At 45.6% G+C, this 17399-nt stretch overlaps 1 protein-coding gene across 1 annotated transcript in view; it reads right to left on the minus strand.

Moving 5' to 3' along the window:
- The window catches only part of SFXN5 (sideroflexin 5), a 71455-nt gene that overhangs the window by 18548 nt on the left and 35508 nt on the right, over positions 1-17399 (minus strand). The window contains exons 4-9 of the mRNA XM_050895803.1: positions 13201-13227; positions 11804-11858; positions 9823-9848; positions 5521-5574; positions 2840-2896; positions 1912-1977 (exon numbers count right to left, since the gene is read on the minus strand). Coding sequence (XP_050751760.1) covers positions 1912-1977; positions 2840-2896; positions 5521-5574; positions 9823-9848; positions 11804-11858; positions 13201-13227 — 285 coding nt within the window. The remainder of the gene's footprint in view (positions 1-1911; positions 1978-2839; positions 2897-5520; positions 5575-9822; positions 9849-11803; positions 11859-13200; positions 13228-17399) is intronic.

The following is a 17399-nucleotide window of genomic DNA, read 5'->3' on the forward strand; positions in this document are numbered from 1 at the left end:
TCACAGCACCACTGATGGTCACTTCTGCACTCTGAACCTATCTTTCTGCTTCCGCTCCTCTGCAGTCAGCCTAGGAGGAACCAGAGATTTTAAAGACCTGCATCAGCTGTCCCAAGCTGGACATCTCCGCTCGCCGCCCAAGTGGTTTCCTTACCAAAGCCTGTCAGCTTCTCGGGGTGACAAAACTCTGCCAACATCACTTCTCCGTGTCTCCTGCCCTCTATCTGCCCCTGTTGCCAAAACGGAGAGGAGCATTAACGCCAATAACATGGAACCAGCCCTCATCCCTCCGCTGCAGCTGCGCTGGGGGTTGGAAGGCACTTTGTGAGCAGCAGCAGCACATCAAGCTGGAGAGCTTCGCTTTACTAATTCACGAGGTGGAAAAAATTCTGAACTAAGGACCGAGGAGAACAGTCAAGCTCTCCCACGCCACACCGGAAAACAGTGGACAGAGAACGGCTGCTAACCGAAGCGTTGAGGTTGGTGGGATGGGGACTCAGATTGTACTTCAGCTGCAAAAGCGTGGAGCTGGTGTGGACGCATCGTCATGGGGTTATGAAGCGTGGGAGCTCACATCAATGCAAGGCTGGTCTGTGTGCACACTCTGGGTTAATTCTGCAGTGAAGGCATAATACAGGTGATCCAGAGGAGCAGTACGGCAACCAGTGAGCAAGCCAAGCCAGCAATACGGAAAACTATCAAGCAGAAGCGTATCCAATAAAATGGACAGTTTCCACTCAAAACTGCAAGGCACTTCACGAACTCTACGCCCTTTGCAAAGCTGTCTGGCAGCTGCACGAGAACACAGAGATATACCTTCTGCAGACTTTCTGCTGTCCGCTGTGGACATGATGTGCCAAATCATTCCCTGCCAGTTCCCAGCCAGGAGCTCCTGCCTCCATAGTTCTCCTAACGATTCCCAGTCTGCTCTAGACAAACATTTTACCTTGTAAAGAAATCTAAACAAGCCCATGCAGGTTCTTCCCGATTGGGGAACCTGGGTACAAACGGTGTGGTAATCAGACTGAGTGCCGACCTCCTCCCATGGCACAGCCTGTTTGCAGAAAAAGTGCCTGGAAAAGGATGTCTGTGGCTTGAGAAAAAGGAAAAAAGTCTTGGCCAAAGGAAAAAAATACAAACTGCTGTGGGATCTTTAATGTTCCAGCAGAAAAGGTACAACCATACGTTTCAGAGGCTTATATGAAAACCCAACGTAAGAAATAACTTCCATAAGTTGCTCCTGAAAAATGTACCTGCCTCCTTGGGAATTAGCTGACCCTGCTAAAGATGTCAACTTGTGCTTCTGGGGAACCTGAGTCTTAAAAGCCTGATGACTGCACCACGAGACCACGACTTTAGCAACGTTAAAAGCTCCTCTCTTACAGATTACTTCAGATATGACTTGGACACCGTTTCTAGCTTGAAAGCCGTCCACAGGTGACAGATGTCATTTCGAGCACTGTGGTTCTTTCAATTCAAGATGCTGACCCACCAGGAGAATATCTCCAAAAGCCTGCCTCCGTTCAGCATGTCAGCCGTCACCCTATCACTCTGCAGCCTCCAAGTCACGCTTTTAACTTGGACTAGGCTAAGTCACCACCAGTTAATGCACGTGTGGATAATTAGAGTTCACCCAGCAGCAAAGCCACGGTGCAGAGACCCAGGCAGTGCACGGTGCAGGACGTGCTGGAAGCCATCAGCAGTAGAAATCTCCTTCTGTTGAAAAGTTTGGGCATGCATGGCCAGAAACACCTCACGGTTAAAATATTTTCTGGTTATGTAGACTGACTTCTGTCAATTAAAAGATAAACATGCTTGGCAATTCAAACAAACATCTCAAAAGCACTGCAGTACTACTGTAAGGGAGCAGTTACTTAGTAATGAAATATATAGATATAAAGCGTTACCCACTGCTATTGAGACAGCACTTATGACAGCTCCCAAGTAGCCCTGGATGAACTTGGATGTCGGAGAAGGCTTTGGAAAGAAAAACAAAACATATTTTCAATAAACAAACTTCTGGTTATTAAAATGCAACCAAGCTTTTTTTGTTTGTTTTGTTTTCATTTTATTTGTTTTAAACCAGAGACAGGTTTAATTTTGTCATATTGTTCTGTGACACATGGTCTGTCATCTAGCAGTGGCAAAAGCAAGGAAAATTGTAGCCTCATGAGCAAGGTTAAAGGGAATGGAAAATTAATTGGCATCAGAAAATTATAATAATAGCAGCTTAAAGGAAGTTTGTGAATGAAATTCAGCAAATGGTACAAAATTAGCATTCTTATACACTAGCGATGAACTCAAACTCTCCACATTAAATATCTGTCTTTGAAATGATATCTCCGTGAGCTGGATGGTTTCCAACTCAGCTTCCCATCTTGAGCTTCCCACATCCCGACATGGGACGAAGGAAGGCTAAAGCGATGGAACAGAGCAGGAGCAGCCCCACCACCTCCCGGCATCACTGCTGGTAGCACATATAAAGTCCTCGGGAGACGGCAGCGTGATCATGGAGCCACCTTCTGCTATCCAAAAACCCAGATACCATTTTGCTTTGTGCTCATTTACATATCAAACCGTTTCATACCAGTTCGAACTATATATTGGTTCAGCTCAAAGGCACTGAGCGTTACTTATGTGCCTCGAGTGATTTCGAGATCCTCATGCCATTTATAGGCAAGGTTTAAAATGGAAGTCTACACAGGAGAACGGCCAGTCTATAAATTCATCACAGTGCCGACTCCGGAGTTTCTATTAACAGCGAAGAGACAAGATTTACGTTTCCATGTCAAAACAGACCTAACGTGCTGCACACGCCGCATATGTTGGGTCTCCTTACCTTTGTCGCGTTGCGGTTTGCATAGTTGACGCAGGCATTGTGGCTCTGATTCAACCACTAAAGAGGAATCAAGAAGAGACAGGCATAAACATAACTTCACAAAAATTAAAAAAGAAAAAAAATCTACAAACGTGGGAGTGCCATGGGAAAATTCATCTCCCTTCAGACCGGCTCGCAACCTGCCACCTCTTTTTAAAGGCTCGTGCATACCCTACGTCAGAGCTAATTCCCTTCGAAGCGAGGGACAGGAATCCCAAGGCACCCAGTGCCCAGAGGGCAGCTCTGCTTCCCCGTACGCTTGACGTGCAACTCTTCTCCTGGCCCAGTCCACCTCCACACAACACCTTGGTGCTACTGGTCTTTATTTTCACCAGTGCCAGATCCATACTGCTGTTAAGATGTAGCAGCAAGTCCAGCAGCCGCTTCGTCAGTCATTTATTAAGCTCCACGACTTTCAAACAGAGGGTCCTAGAAGGCTTCAGCTGAGGAACAGGAGATGAACAGATGTACCACCTTAGGGATACGGATGCCACTAAACTGGTGTTTCTGGAGCAGGATCTGTCACCAGAGCAGCATGGCAGCAGCTGGGGATGAGTAGCACCATACTCCTAAAGGGTTTTACCCACAGCAGCTGCTGGCAATGTAAAGAAAATGATAGTTTCTGTCCCCAAAACACCACATTCCCAGTTCCGAGCACGTCAGAACCGGACTCCTCTCCAGCTGTGGCCAGAACTGAGACGTGGAAGGGAATGAAGTGGGGGTGAGGAGAGACAGAGTGAAACGAGGCACTACAACACGGGGATCAGTCATTGCCAAGTCCACAACCCAGGAGCACATTTTTCCTGCTGACCAGCTCTCTAGCCTGGAACTTTGGACCTAGCAAACCTTGCTTTATTGTTTTATTTTAATAATAATAATTACAAAGTCATCTTGCCAATATGTGCTGGAAATCTGCTGCAATTTTCTAGATGTGGTGGGGTTTTTTTAACCCCTACAGCTCATATCTACATTAGCAGGTCCACAGGACCAGGCTAGAGCTAACCTGAGACATGTACATTTTGGGCATCAGCAACAACTGCTTCACTGTACAAGCGCGCTCCTATAGGACCCAGTGTTTGTTAATGCAGTAATATGCATCATCCCTAAATCCTATGCTATTTACCCGGATAAATCTCCTTTTCAGAGAGATGTAGACATACTGGTCAGATACGGTCCTTAATCTAGAGTTTAAGCCGTCTCTAGGTTGAAGACATCCCCACTACCCATTTCTTGACTCCCTCGTCTTCCCAGGCGGCCGCCTGACACCCTCCTGAGCTTTTTGGGTGATGCCTCTCTAGGCTGCTACTCCTCCTACTTGCATTTTTCAGAAAGGGGTGACCCATGTGCCCATCACGGTGGAGGGAAGAGTTTGAGAACCACTCGTCAAGCGGCAGTGGCTCCGACAGGCTACGACTGCTGGACTTGCCTGCTACAACTTCCTCCTTGAGTGGGCTCGTTTTCGTTCTGCATTTGAAATATTCTTTCTATTTTTAAAAGGATTATTCCATCCCTTTAAAGCCAAAAGTTCCTCCCAGCTACGCCGTCATGGTGGGACTAGGAGCTCCTCATGTAAGCCATTTACAAGGTACCCAGCCCAAGCCAGCTATCCGGGCTGGCTCGCTCCTCACTCACACAAGAGTAACATCTCCAAAAGCCAACTCTTTCCATCGTAGACATCTAAAAACAGGTGAGGCAAGTTGCCTTCAAAAATATGAATGAGTCTAGATGACTCCAGCCACTATCCCACTCCCAGCATGTAAAGCCACACGGCCACAACTCATAGCTAAATACACCAAACCACAAGTTACTGGCATGTTCCAATACATTCTCGGTTCTGCAGTCTTTCTAACATACTAGGCAGATCCCATTCTGCTTTGATATTTCTTAACTGCATAATTCTCTATCATCACTCACACTGTAGACAATAAAAAGACATTCGCAACTAAAAATAAGTCTGAAAATAACTTGTTCTTTCATTTCAGTTAGTGCTGAAATTACACTTAAGTGGGGTGTTTACTATGGATATAACTCATTCACGTGCACGCTTCCTCCTCTTACTCTTAATTCCCAGAATTTTAATGGGAAATAACACCAACACCTCCCTACACACAGACTTTTTTTCCCCAAAGGCTGTGTAGCGCATTGAATGCGGAGGTCCTTGGCTTTGCAATGCACAGCTACTCCTGAAATTCCGGGGCATGGGCCTCCCGCTGCCCCTAGCCCTGCGCGCACGTTGCACTTCCAACAGGAATTCACCAAGGAAGATCCCAAATACTTGACAGGGTGTCTTCAAAAGAGCAGATGTGTGAGCTTAAGGGCCTACATTTTCATGGAAGTATGCACTGTGCAATCATTTAAACCTGTACAAAATGGGTCCAAAAAGCTGATTTTGAGATCCAGGGCTATTTTGCATCTCCCTTGCGATGGCATAAATAGCTGGGTGCTGGAAAGCAGACCCAACAGTTTGCTTACAGCCCATTCCAGACCTGCCAAACCTTTCCCGGATTATATCCAGCCACGTTATCTCCCCATTAAAGCATTGCCAGCGCAGAAAAACCATGTGCATCAGTTTGCCCTCTAGACACGAGTCAACTGCTGCTTTCCTTCCCATCACATTCTCCACCCATTCAGACGAGTGTTACCTGCCAAAACACAGTGGATGCCAGCGTCTGGTTGGGCAAGAGGAGACCAACAACCTGCAAGAGAAGAGATTTTTCTCATTAGCAAATGCATTGTTGGTTTGCTCTCAGTGCTTTTCTAGGCATGCAAACAGCAAGCTTATTTCTAATGACTTGAATAAATTATCTTCATTTATGGCTTTATTTCGTTATAGTTATTGAACTTCCCTTCAGCCTATTGTCTCTCAGTTGTCCAGTGGTGAAACTGGGTAACACAGCTGCCCGTGAAAGCTTTGCATCTTTAATTACTGCTTGCAACACACCTTGAAGAGAGTCTGGCAGCAGATACTGTCCAAAGATTAGTTCATTAAAATATAATCAATTCTTTAATCCGGGTATTTCTGGAGAATAGCACAAACACTGCATGAATGCAAGAGTTCAAAGTTCTTACTATTGGCAGTGAAGGGGGTTTTTCTTATTTTCCTTTGGCGCATTCGCTGTTTCAAGCGCAAGAAAGAAATCAGATTTGAACATCTGAAGACAGGAGTGCCACCTGGAAGCACATGTGCTCCTGTTTGGGAGCCTGAATTTTGTTTTAAGAGAAGAGAATTGTTGATGTGTCATACTCCGAACTGCGAAAACTCCTGCTTGGGTTATGAGCTCAGGCTGACGACCGCCGTCTCCCAGAGGCTTACGGCTGCCCGTCCCAGCACGTCTGGCCAGGTGCTGCCCGCTGCTGCGTGAACGCGAGATGCCACAGGCTTTGCAAGGTCACCCATCGCAGCACCTGAGGCCACACACGTGTACGTTGCCTATACAGTCCTGAGAACATCCCTGGGACACGTCTCAATATACCACATAGGCACACCCTCTGCAATTCTTTAAAGACCCCATCCCTTACACACAACGCAGCACTGCCAGACTCCTTCCTACCTTGTTTTATGGCAATCTTTCCTCTTTAAGAAGCTGAAGAAGAGGAAAGGGATGCAAAGTAATGGGACTCCCAACAATAAACCCAACAAACATGGACAGGAAGATGAGTTCTTGGGTAAGAAACAGGTAAGATGAGATACTTCCTTACATCATTGTCATTTTCTCCCCTCCTGCGCCCTAAATTTCTGATAGTTTCTGAAGAAGATGGTCTTCTTGTTGCAAAATCACACTCGCATCTTTGTTAAGAGTATAAAGACTGAACAACTCCTTTTAATTCCAAATACACTTATTTTCAAGACACTCATGAGCTGAAACGTCTCTGTGGCATGTGGGCAAGAAGGCTGTGAGTTCATTCCCACACTCAGACCATCTTCTGCACCATTTTCTTTAAGTTTATTCCTAAGAAGCCAAGAAGAAAGAAAACTTCCCTGTTAGAGCACCAAGAGCCTGCCGCAAGGAGGGATAAGCTAAAGCCGTCTCTGCACATCTGCAGCAGCATCAGTTGAAGAGGAGGCAACTTCTACGCTTAAGGACATAAGAGAGAAATAACAACAAACAAAAGGGTAATAGGGTTGGGAGGCTTGATTTCATTTACATCTTCTTTCCTTTCTCCTCCTCCTCCTCCAGCTTTTCCTCCTACAGCCTTTCGTGAAGTTACAGCTACTTTGTACGCTGGCCGAGCGCCAATCTGTGCAAGTTACACTAATTTACCGCTTCCATTCAGTATGCGGATCTTGTCATTAATTACTCCATCGCCGGTCTTAGCCAAACGAATTCAACAGGCGATGAACCTCCTCACCCCAGGACTGACTTACGCGCCTGAAGCCAGCGGGCTAATGAGGCTCCGGAGGAGAGGGAAGACTGCAGGCAGCTACTTACATTGTCAGCTGAAGCTGAGCGCCGAGAAAAATAAAGGAGGAAAATAAATAAATAAAAAAGAGCACCCAAAATCTGTATGACTGAAAGAGGCACGTTTAAATGCAAACTCTCCATATGTGCAAGAGTCTGTCAAGAAATGTACAGTTTCACTTTTAATTACTGTGAGGGGAAAAAATAACTAAGAAGGAAAACAAAATAAAAAAAGCTTCTAAACACTAGAAAAGTACCAGCTACAAGATTTAATTGCCTATCAGGTGTGAACGGCCCTTCGTGGCCCCAAAGCCAGGGCTAAAGCCGCCGCTCGGACATCTGTCGGCTCTGAGCAGCCTCGCGGCGCGTTTGCATTACGAGCTCTCCTCTTGCAAGCCCCAAGTCCTGCCTCGTGTGTCTGCAAGAGTCATCTGCAACCCCGTATTAACACCCAGGTCTTCTCTACGCACTTCGAAACCTCAGCAAGACCCCCCCATTTTTCAATGGCTGGGGAAAATAAGGTGCTTAAAGCTGTGGGTGGCAGCTGGGAACAGCAGCACGGCTTCTGCTCCATCTTCACTGCCCGAGTCTTAGGCTGAATTTCCTAAATGCAGATAAATCTTCCTCCTTGGAGCCTTTCATCCTTGGGATGAAACACAAACCCAGGGTAAAAGGCTACAGCCCCGCAGCCGCCTTGCACATCTCACCCCTACAGCAAAGGGAGATCATGCGAGCGGCTGGATTTGCTCCCCCCTGGGCTGAAATCTAGGTGGGCAAACACAAACTCTCCCTACGCTTACATATACCCCATCCTGTCCCCACTCTGCCACTGCAATCGATTCTGGGGTCGAACCGTAAACCTGAGCACAGAAAGGACGGAGGCTAAAAAGAAAAGAAAACGATTGCAATTCGGGGAAAGAACAAACAGCCGCAGGATTTGGTTGTGTCAGGGGAGTAGCTGCTTCGGCCAGAAAAGAAACAATTATTTTCAGCAAGACCTTAATCTCTTTCACAATGAGCTAAACCATACTGAATTATTTTGCATTAGCTATAGGGGAAAAAAAAACCACCATGTATATAGGCAGCATCATGTATTGATTGATAGGCAGTAAACCTGTTAATACATAATCTGATCACGTTTCTGCCGGTATCTATGCAGGGTGTTTAATTGACCCCCGAACACCGGGACAATTAGCGCGGGTGCAACGGCACGCCGGCTCGGCTTTGCGGGCGAGGACAGCCACGCTCGCTCAGCCAGAGCCCACCGCAGGCACATTAAGTCTCTCTTGAGGAAATCCCATCCCCCTATGTGAAATGCAAGACTCAAACTGTTTTTATGCTAGAGCAGGCTGCCAATTTTGTCACTAAATTTCACAGATCGATTGGCATAAATGTTACATTTTAATTTTAACATTTGAAACGTTTGGGTTTTTTTTCTTTTTTTTTTTTTTTTAAATGACAAGAGGTTCCAGTTTATCCTTTACAGCTAGTGAAATTGGGCTCATCTGACAGCTCTCGGCTCCTCTGACAGCTCTGGATGTGGGCCGATTTCATTGTCAATTTGATCGTTAACTCATTTTTGTTTAACCTTTTCTTTTAAAATGCCCCATACAAAGTTACCACCAAACCCTTACGCACGACAACAAATAGTAACAGCCGCGATGATTTCTGCTTTGAGGTGCTAGCAACCCCGCTACCGCCATTCGGGAAAGGATCGTTACCTTTAAGCAAGTACTATGCCACGGTCCACTGGGTTTAGGAAGATTAAATTTAGCAGAATTTGCTCCTTCAACCATTTTAATATGCGTGATCTAATAAGCTGAGCCAAGAGCTGGCGGCTAGGAGGACCAACTACCTTCTGGCACCAACTTCGGGCGATTTTGGGCAAAACTGTGTGCCTCAGTTTCCCCATTCATAAAATGGGGTTAATTAACCGTTCCTGTTCCTGAAGACGAGCTGAGGTTTCAGCATTAGGAAGACAGGCAGAATTAGCTCCCTTCTGGCTTTCGTTATCGAGAGCACCCAAATGCTTACAAATTTCACAATAACAAGTACAAACTAAAAATGCCCTTAGCAATAACCCCACGGAAAGCACTCGCCGTTTTAATTAATCAAGATGAGAGCGCACGACACCGGCCTCGCCGTGCTGTAGCTCGTCACGTTCGGGAAGCGACTTGTAAAACATGCAAATGGAAAAAAAAAGTGTCCAAAGATGAAATCCGAGAGTTGTAGAAGTTGCATTTTGCAGGCAATGAGCTCATCTTGGTCTTCCCTTTCCAGAAGGGAAAGATAAAAGCTGAAGACGTTGCAGGGGGCTGGGCGAACGACGTTAAATAGATAAATAACCTCGAGCACAACAATCTGCATCCACAGGGCAGGTTTTACACGACGAAGCCCTTGCTAACGTGTGACGGGAAAGGTGGGAACCCTGTGTGAACGTGTCGCGAGGAGGTAAGGTGGAATTTGGAGAATTGTCTGCGAGTGCTAAAAAATGCATTTCTTGGTACTCGCAAACAAAGCGGGGAGAGATGTTAAAATACTTACGATGGGTGTTCCAAAGGGAATGTAACCTATTAAAAAACAAAAAGAAAAAGAAAAAAAAGAAAAAAGAGATGCATGCATTTTAATACGCAGTTTTGGGATGGAAAAAAAATCACATCTAAGACATCTACCAGTGTAGGGTAGAAGCCACATCACTTCCACAAGCTCCGTACCACCACGGGGACGTCTGTGGACCTACACCTGACGCACCAAGCATCAACTAGAGCAGCCTCCTGATTCTTCCCCAATCTCCTTCCCATCCTCCATTTGCTTTTCTTGGGTTGCGGTCTAAGAGTTTCCCTGAAACTTGTAACATCTAGACCCTAAAGCTTACTCCAGTAAACCCAGTCTCTGCCAGTACGTGGTATTAGCGCTTCAGAGGGCATCGTGTTGTTGAGCTGGGCTAGGCAGCCAGCAAAAACTCCAATCCGCAGAAGCGAAGGGCTGACAGCTCAGACCAGGAGCTGTTCAGTCCGGACCAGGAGGAGCTGGATGCTGCCGCGGTGGTGCTAACTGAGCTGACCTAGTGGCTTGCTGCCACGGAAAGGGGGAGATCCTGCCCCCCTTCCCAGGCTCAGTCACGCAATCTGTTCCCTCCCTCGTGCCAGCTCTGTTGCTCATCAGACCCTCCCACAACCTACCCTCGCTAACCCAGGAGAAAACTCTCCAGCTTTCTGTGCCCCTTCCCCTCTTGTTGAGCCTGGTCCCACCAGGATAGCACGCTGAAGACGCTCATGAAGCCGTCTAACAAGCTGCAGAGCCCATGCCAGTTAAGGAGCAGGACCATGCCACCATCGGTGGGACCTCCCTCTTTCACCATCTGCTTTATCAACCTCTCCGCTAGTGATTTTATACCAGGAGAGCTCATTTATTTCGAGGTCAGTAGAAAAAGGAACAGGGTATAAGCTGAAGAAAGTATATTTGCATCATGGAGGACAGAGGGACTATTTTAATCACAGGTGTAAGTTAAAGCTCGCTGTATTAGAGATAAGCCTTTACCCCAAATCTTATTGAGCGCCACGAAAATCAAATGCTTCACGTTTTTCCCCTGCTAAGTCTGCCAATTTTTGTGATAATTATAATTCATCTCTATGACTTCCACTAAAAGGTCTCAGAGTATTTTACCAATATTACTGAATTAAGCCTCATGGATCCAATTTACAGTCAGAAAGGGGAAAGACCCAAGAGGAAGAAAAATTTAAAAAAAAATACAAAACAAGGCAGCAAAGCAGTGGGTCCTGGCTTTTCTCCCCTCCACTTTACCCTCAACATCACCTTTCTTCAAAGAACTGGAGAACATAACCCACCAACCCTGTTATTTTTTCCCTGTGCCTAGTATTCCGGTGAAGACATTCCCCCCAAAAATATGGAAAAGGTCCTATTTATTTAAATAGAGCCTTTGGGAAAGGACCAAGGCTGCATTTGCATCCTCAAGAAAGCTGCTCTTCAACCCACAGCAGAGGTAGCTGTGGACCTGTGCATGGCAGAGGGACACCCCAAAGCGGGAAGAAGGACGCAATGGTTTAATCATTAAGCAGCCTGGTTAAGCCACGGACAAGCTGATCCTTCCTGGGCTCCCAATGCCATGGCTATTAGGTACCCCCGCAGACGGAAAAATAGGACTCATCCCATTCTCTCCTGGAGTGTAAAACCCTAAGCTGCTCGTGGGGCATCAAGCTTCGTTGTTTACGACAAAGTTAAAATGCTTGTTATAGCGATGGATACCTCAAAAATGCCAGAAAGGATATTAGCTTGAGTCTACATTAAAATATCTGAAGGAAGGGAAAATATTAAGCACTAGATCTCGCATAGGCATTTAGGATCCTAATTCTCCTTGACTGCAAAGTGGTTTAGGCATTTGCATTACCTTCTGATCTTGGTCTAAATGTTTACAAGATTCAATTCAAAAACAGGAGAAAACAAAATAACATTTTGTACAAATTCCCAGTAAAATAAATGATTGTTTGACCGGGACATACTATACCTGACATTCGGAAAGGCATGAAGATGGTCTCATTTGTATCGGGATGGATGATGGCCTGTAAAACAGTCAGCAGACAGACACAGTGAAGGCACAGCAACAGTTGGCAAGGCGCAGCGAAGCCAGCACTCAGCCTCTACAAATAGCACCTTCAACCAGAGAGTACCGGGGGACTTCATGCGTCTCGGCACCCTCCTTGCTTTTGCAGCTCCGACCAGAGGCAGTTATTGTTCGGCAGCCTCCACCAAACCTCCTCCCACTGCTGCTTTCCCCTCTCCTTAAATAATTTAGCATAAGTTAATAATTTAGAAGTAAATAATTTAATCTGAAATACAGAAAGTGGCTCTGTCTTGGTACTATAATATCCCCAAAGGCCACCCACCGCTGTACCTGAACCCCAGGAGGGGAAATGCAGATTTAGGAGGGGAAAAGGGAAACCTATTTTCTGTTCCTGCCTGTTTTCAGCATCTCCACTGAGGTGCAGCTTAATGTCCTGGCTGAAACTCTCCCTATGAAAGAAAGGAAAAGCCCTCACTGTGGCAGAGGGATGGGGAGGGCAGGGCTGCCTGCTCGGAAGGGAACGAGGGTGTAAATCACTCGATGCTGCTCGTGAAGCGAATGGGTCGCAGGAGACCCCCGTAAGGACTTGTGTGGCTTAGCCACGGCGGACGGATTCAGACCGAGGAACATCTTCCCCATCTGCAGGTATGCCTGCACAAGCCCATGCGGCATGTCGTAGAAAGCCTGAAATGCTGCTTCAGGATCCGGCTGAGTTGGGATAAAAACGTGCAGGTATGGTCTGCTCTGGTTGTCACCATAAGGGTGACCCAAATAAAATCCCCTCGCGTGCCACGGGATTTGGATTTGCCAGATAATTCAACCTTTATGTGTATCCGCAGCTTCTCAGTCAACGCTGCCGGCTGTGGACAGCCCAGCCTCCACGGAAATCCTAAATCTATTTTACCGATAAACAGACAACAAAGCTCACTTGGCCCATTTTTACCAAATTTTACACTGAGCCCAGGAGGCTGCACTGGCATTAACTGGCTGGGGATGAAAAATCAATACCCAAGTGATCCGGTACTGCAGAGGAGGAGGGTACGACAGTTACAAGCCTTACCAAAGAACTGTCAAACTATTTTCAAAAGACTGGAGGCAAGACATCTCTTGACTAGACAGGAAGGAGAAAATGAAGACATCAAAATATATAAATACAAAAAAAAAAAAAAAAAAATCAGACTCTTTGGTGGCAACAGTGTTCTCTGCATTTACATTTCTGTGGCAAGACAAAACAGCAACTGGCAAAGTCAATGATGGAGAAGGGGACAGCATCGCTTAGCAAAAAGGAAAAAAGCAGCAATAGTTGAAAACAACAATGAAATATAAAAAAAGCGTATTACCTGCTTTATTTTTTGAGCTCCCCACAGCTAGAAAAATAAAAGAGAACAGTGCATTTAAAAAAATGAGCAGTGTAGTTTTATACCAAACCCCAAATAATTCATCTTTTAGCTGCTGTAGTAAACGAATGCGAGGAACTGCTTTAAAACAGACTCATTTTCTGCATCCTTCCAGGATGTATTTAAAGATCCTTTAAACACACTGAGCTCCTTCAAATCTGCGTGGCCAGTAAGACCAGCAAGGCAGAGAAGATATTCTTTCTTACATTAAATGGTAAGAAAGAATAACAACAGCCAGACTTCACGCTCTGCTATAAGCTTTAGAAATCGAGAATCATCTCGGTAACTCTGCCGCACGTAGATCTCAAGGTAAATTTAGCACAGCCTCTCCTTGGACGAGCTTCCTACGGAAATCGAGGCTTGCTGGGGAACAAAGGTGGAGCAAGCCCTGCATGGAAATACAAGAAGTATCTCTTCGGATAAAACCTGGATTCAGAATAAACCACCACTAGTTTTCATTTTTCACAAGGGAAACACACCGAAAAATGCTCGTGAAGAGGAAAAATCTCATTTAAAACTCTCACGAGCGCCTACTGTTATTTACTGCCTGTAATTCAGCAGCATCAAAACACCTCAAATCAGGCTCAGCCAGCGGAGATCTACGAGCACCGAGGAAGAAACATCCTACACGAGGTGCAGGTAGAGCTAATGAGTAGGTGCACAACATCAAGAGACGCTCTGGCATATCATAAACCCATAGTTTGCCCCCTGCTTAATAAAGCCAGAGGGCTTTCCTCCATGAATTATGCCTAAATATAAATTATAATCTCAAAAAAAAAAAAAAAAATCCCAATTTTGATGTATATAATTCTAGAGATGGATGAAAAACCAGGACTCCTGTAAAATATCACAACAGATCATTGCTTTTACTATTAAAAACTGTTCTGTTCAGCTCAAGTCTGGCTTCAACTTCCAGGCACCGGCTTGCGTTACACCTCTGTCTGACAGCCTCCAGCGCTGTCTGTTTTTGTTCTTCACGCAGGTACTCAGAGCTGCTAAAGCCACCCTTTAACCTTCGCTTAAAGGAAAAAAAAAAAAAAAAATATAAAATTCACCCGAGCCAGGAGACTGGCTGTTTCGTTGGCAAGGCGCGTTTGCCAATCTTCTAACCACCCTCGTGGCTCTTTTACATCTTTCCAATTTGTCAACATCCTCTTGAATCGAGGACGCCAGAAACCAGATAAATTATTCCAACAACAGTTGTACCAGTGCCAAACCAAGGGCAGGCTAACCTGATGAGTTCTGCTCTTGCTGTTGATAAATCTGAAGACGGCGATAGCTCTTTTTGCTTGGAGAGCTCACGATTACCCACCAGAATACTTACCCAAGCGCTGTGTGCATATTCTGCAATACAGGCATTCACGCTTAAGATTTTATCATTATTATGGTATAAATTAAGCCCCGTTCTGCCATTCTTCTTTACTCGAGGTTTAGTGCCTTCCCCAAATATAAATCCATTAAAATACTGTTGGAATAAGGTAATTACTCTATTATAAATGGCATAAATTGACCCACTGATACCAGCAACCCCAGTATTTCACTCCAAATTCAGCTCTCACTCCAGAATTGAAGCTCCATGATGAACTCCACTGCGTGCAATGAGTTACTGGAATATCTAAATGTCACAGGCTGATGCTCATATCCACAGGGCTCCTTCCTGAGGAAAACTTCCCTTTTGAAGGAAAATCATTATTCCCCATTTTACAGTTGAAAAACAGAGGTTGAAGGACACGAAGAGACAAGCTTCGTGGCTGGTAGAGACAAGATGTATCTACCCTCACCAATCCTAAAACCCAAAGGGTGGGAGGCTGCGTGCCCAGACGGCTACCAGGGCTTTTCTGCACCTGCCTGCCCACCAGCTCGAGGACTTCCATGGGGTGAAAGTGGAAGTCCTGGAGCTGCAGGTGACTACCCAAAGCGTCCCAGTAACCCTGTGGCTGCCCAGGTCTCGCATATCTTAGATGTAAAACGGAAACACGGGATTTTCCTCTCCAACTGCAAGCACCAAGACTAGCAAAAAGGAGGAGGGATGGTTTCTGAGCCAGCGCTATGGCTTTTTTGGTCAAATTATCTAATTTCATTAATTGATCCCAATATTTATGCATTTTCCTGCTGCAGTGCAAATATTGTTAGAACATGCGATTTCATTACTTCTCAGAAAGAGACTTTACAAGATGCACCTGATGAGTCACCTAAAGATTCTGCCAGCTCATTTTTACTTTTTTATCCTCTAATTCATTTTCTGTCTGCAGCATTTTTCAATAGCTCCAGTACTCTGACAAGTCTCGCCAGCCGGGGGGCTTGCTTCTGAGAGCAAGTCTCTCTTTTTGCCGGGGATTTCATGCACGCTCGCTCTGGCCACCTTCGAGAAGCAGTCAGATTTTGATTTCCTTTACACTAGCGTGAATCCAAAGCATCTTCACTGGAGCACATGGAACGACTCCAGATTAGTGCTTAATTTATGTTAGATTTGGGTCCATGATCTCTAAATATAGTCAGCCTATACTGGGTGGGTCTCCCAGTATAGATGATCTTCCTTTACATCAGCTTTGCTGTGTATTACTGGCTCAAAGCTACAGAGGACTTTTGCCACCATTCAAATTTGGGTGCAAGAACAAAACCTGCTCATACATGGGTTTACACCAAAGAAGCCCGGAGGACAAGGGGGCAAGAGCATTGAAATACTGTTAACATATTTCACTATCTGCCCAGCAACCTAAGCAGGCAGCGATGAACAAGTTTCTCCAGCCTGTGGCCATTGCAACCTTCCACCAGGACAGATCAGGCTCTGCTTCATGGAGATGTCCTTCATGGTTGTGGAGAAATCGGCTCCAGGACCGTTCGCAAGTGCTCCCAGCACCAGCAGTTCAGGACAGCGGACTCATGGATGAGACTTCCATCCATCCTTCCCAGGATTCTGGTTTTTCTACAATTTTTTGAGGAAAAGCTACTCACCACTTTGCTCACCACCCACAGCAGATAGCTTTAAAACCTTGAACTCATGAACTGAGCTCAGTTATACAGAAACATCACGTGCTTATGACGTTTAAGGAAGGGTATCAAAGACTGCCATGATCTAAAGAGAATCAAAGCTGTGGTAAGGAGCTAGAGACTGGAATAACTCTTGGGGAATAGATATGATCTTTGGCTGACAGGACATTAATTAGCATCCCTCATTTAGCAGCAGAATCGCAGCTTAGAGACAGTTTTCAGAAAAAGTATTTATTTAAAGAATAAATCCGGCCCAAATCTATTAGCTAACACCTGCCACTATAAAAACAGTACAAAGGGTATCAGCTATTCTTAAGAGATTAACTTCCCTCTTATTCAATCCAGTAAGATTTCATGGTCCTGGACTTAAAGATGGGATTTCCCCGCACAAAGTTTCACCTAGATTAGAAAACCACGTTTACAAATTGTTCACCCTTGTTTACAGCAGGCTCCAGCGCTGCTAAGACAAGCGGCCAGCTATGCGAGTGCAGTTGGCTGTATCCAGACCACCTACTACATCGCTGAAGTTGGCCTCGGGTGTCTAAGGTCAGGAGAGCACTGACAAATTCACACCACCTACTCCCCTGCGTTGCCAGTAACCACCTCCCTACAGGCACTGGAGACACAAAAGCAGATTTGATGTCGGGAATCTGTAATAGATGCTCTAATGCTTCCCTCCCTCGACTGTACGCGCCAACAGGATCCACGTCCCTTGCGCAATACTGCAGTAGACATTGAAATGATCTTAAATCCAGGAGTGTGTGCTCTGGATATGCCACGTCAGGAATAACTCTACGGAGAGAAGCCCTTACTGATTAACCGCACATTAAACATGCATAATGACAAGGCACAGTTATTTTCAAAGAGCTAATGAGGAGTCACATGGTAGATGAGCCCTATGTGTAAGAGAAAACACAGCAATTTAACTTCTGCAAAGACTAAGTGGTCTACCTGCGTTAGACTTTGCACCATCATCACTCACAACAGTTTGCAAAATTCCCCCGGTAAAGACAAGGTTGAAAAGGAAATCCTCAGAAGAATGAGCATTTTTAGTTAATTTATGTCATCTGTCCAGTCAAGCGGAGACACAGTTCCATCTCGAAATCTGCTCATCCCCTTCCCGCTCCATCAGGGAGGTTCTCACCCTTTCA

This window comes from Gymnogyps californianus, chromosome 4 (genome assembly GCF_018139145.2).
Source record: "Gymnogyps californianus isolate 813 chromosome 4, ASM1813914v2, whole genome shotgun sequence".
NCBI lineage: Eukaryota > Metazoa > Chordata > Aves > Accipitriformes > Cathartidae > Gymnogyps > Gymnogyps californianus.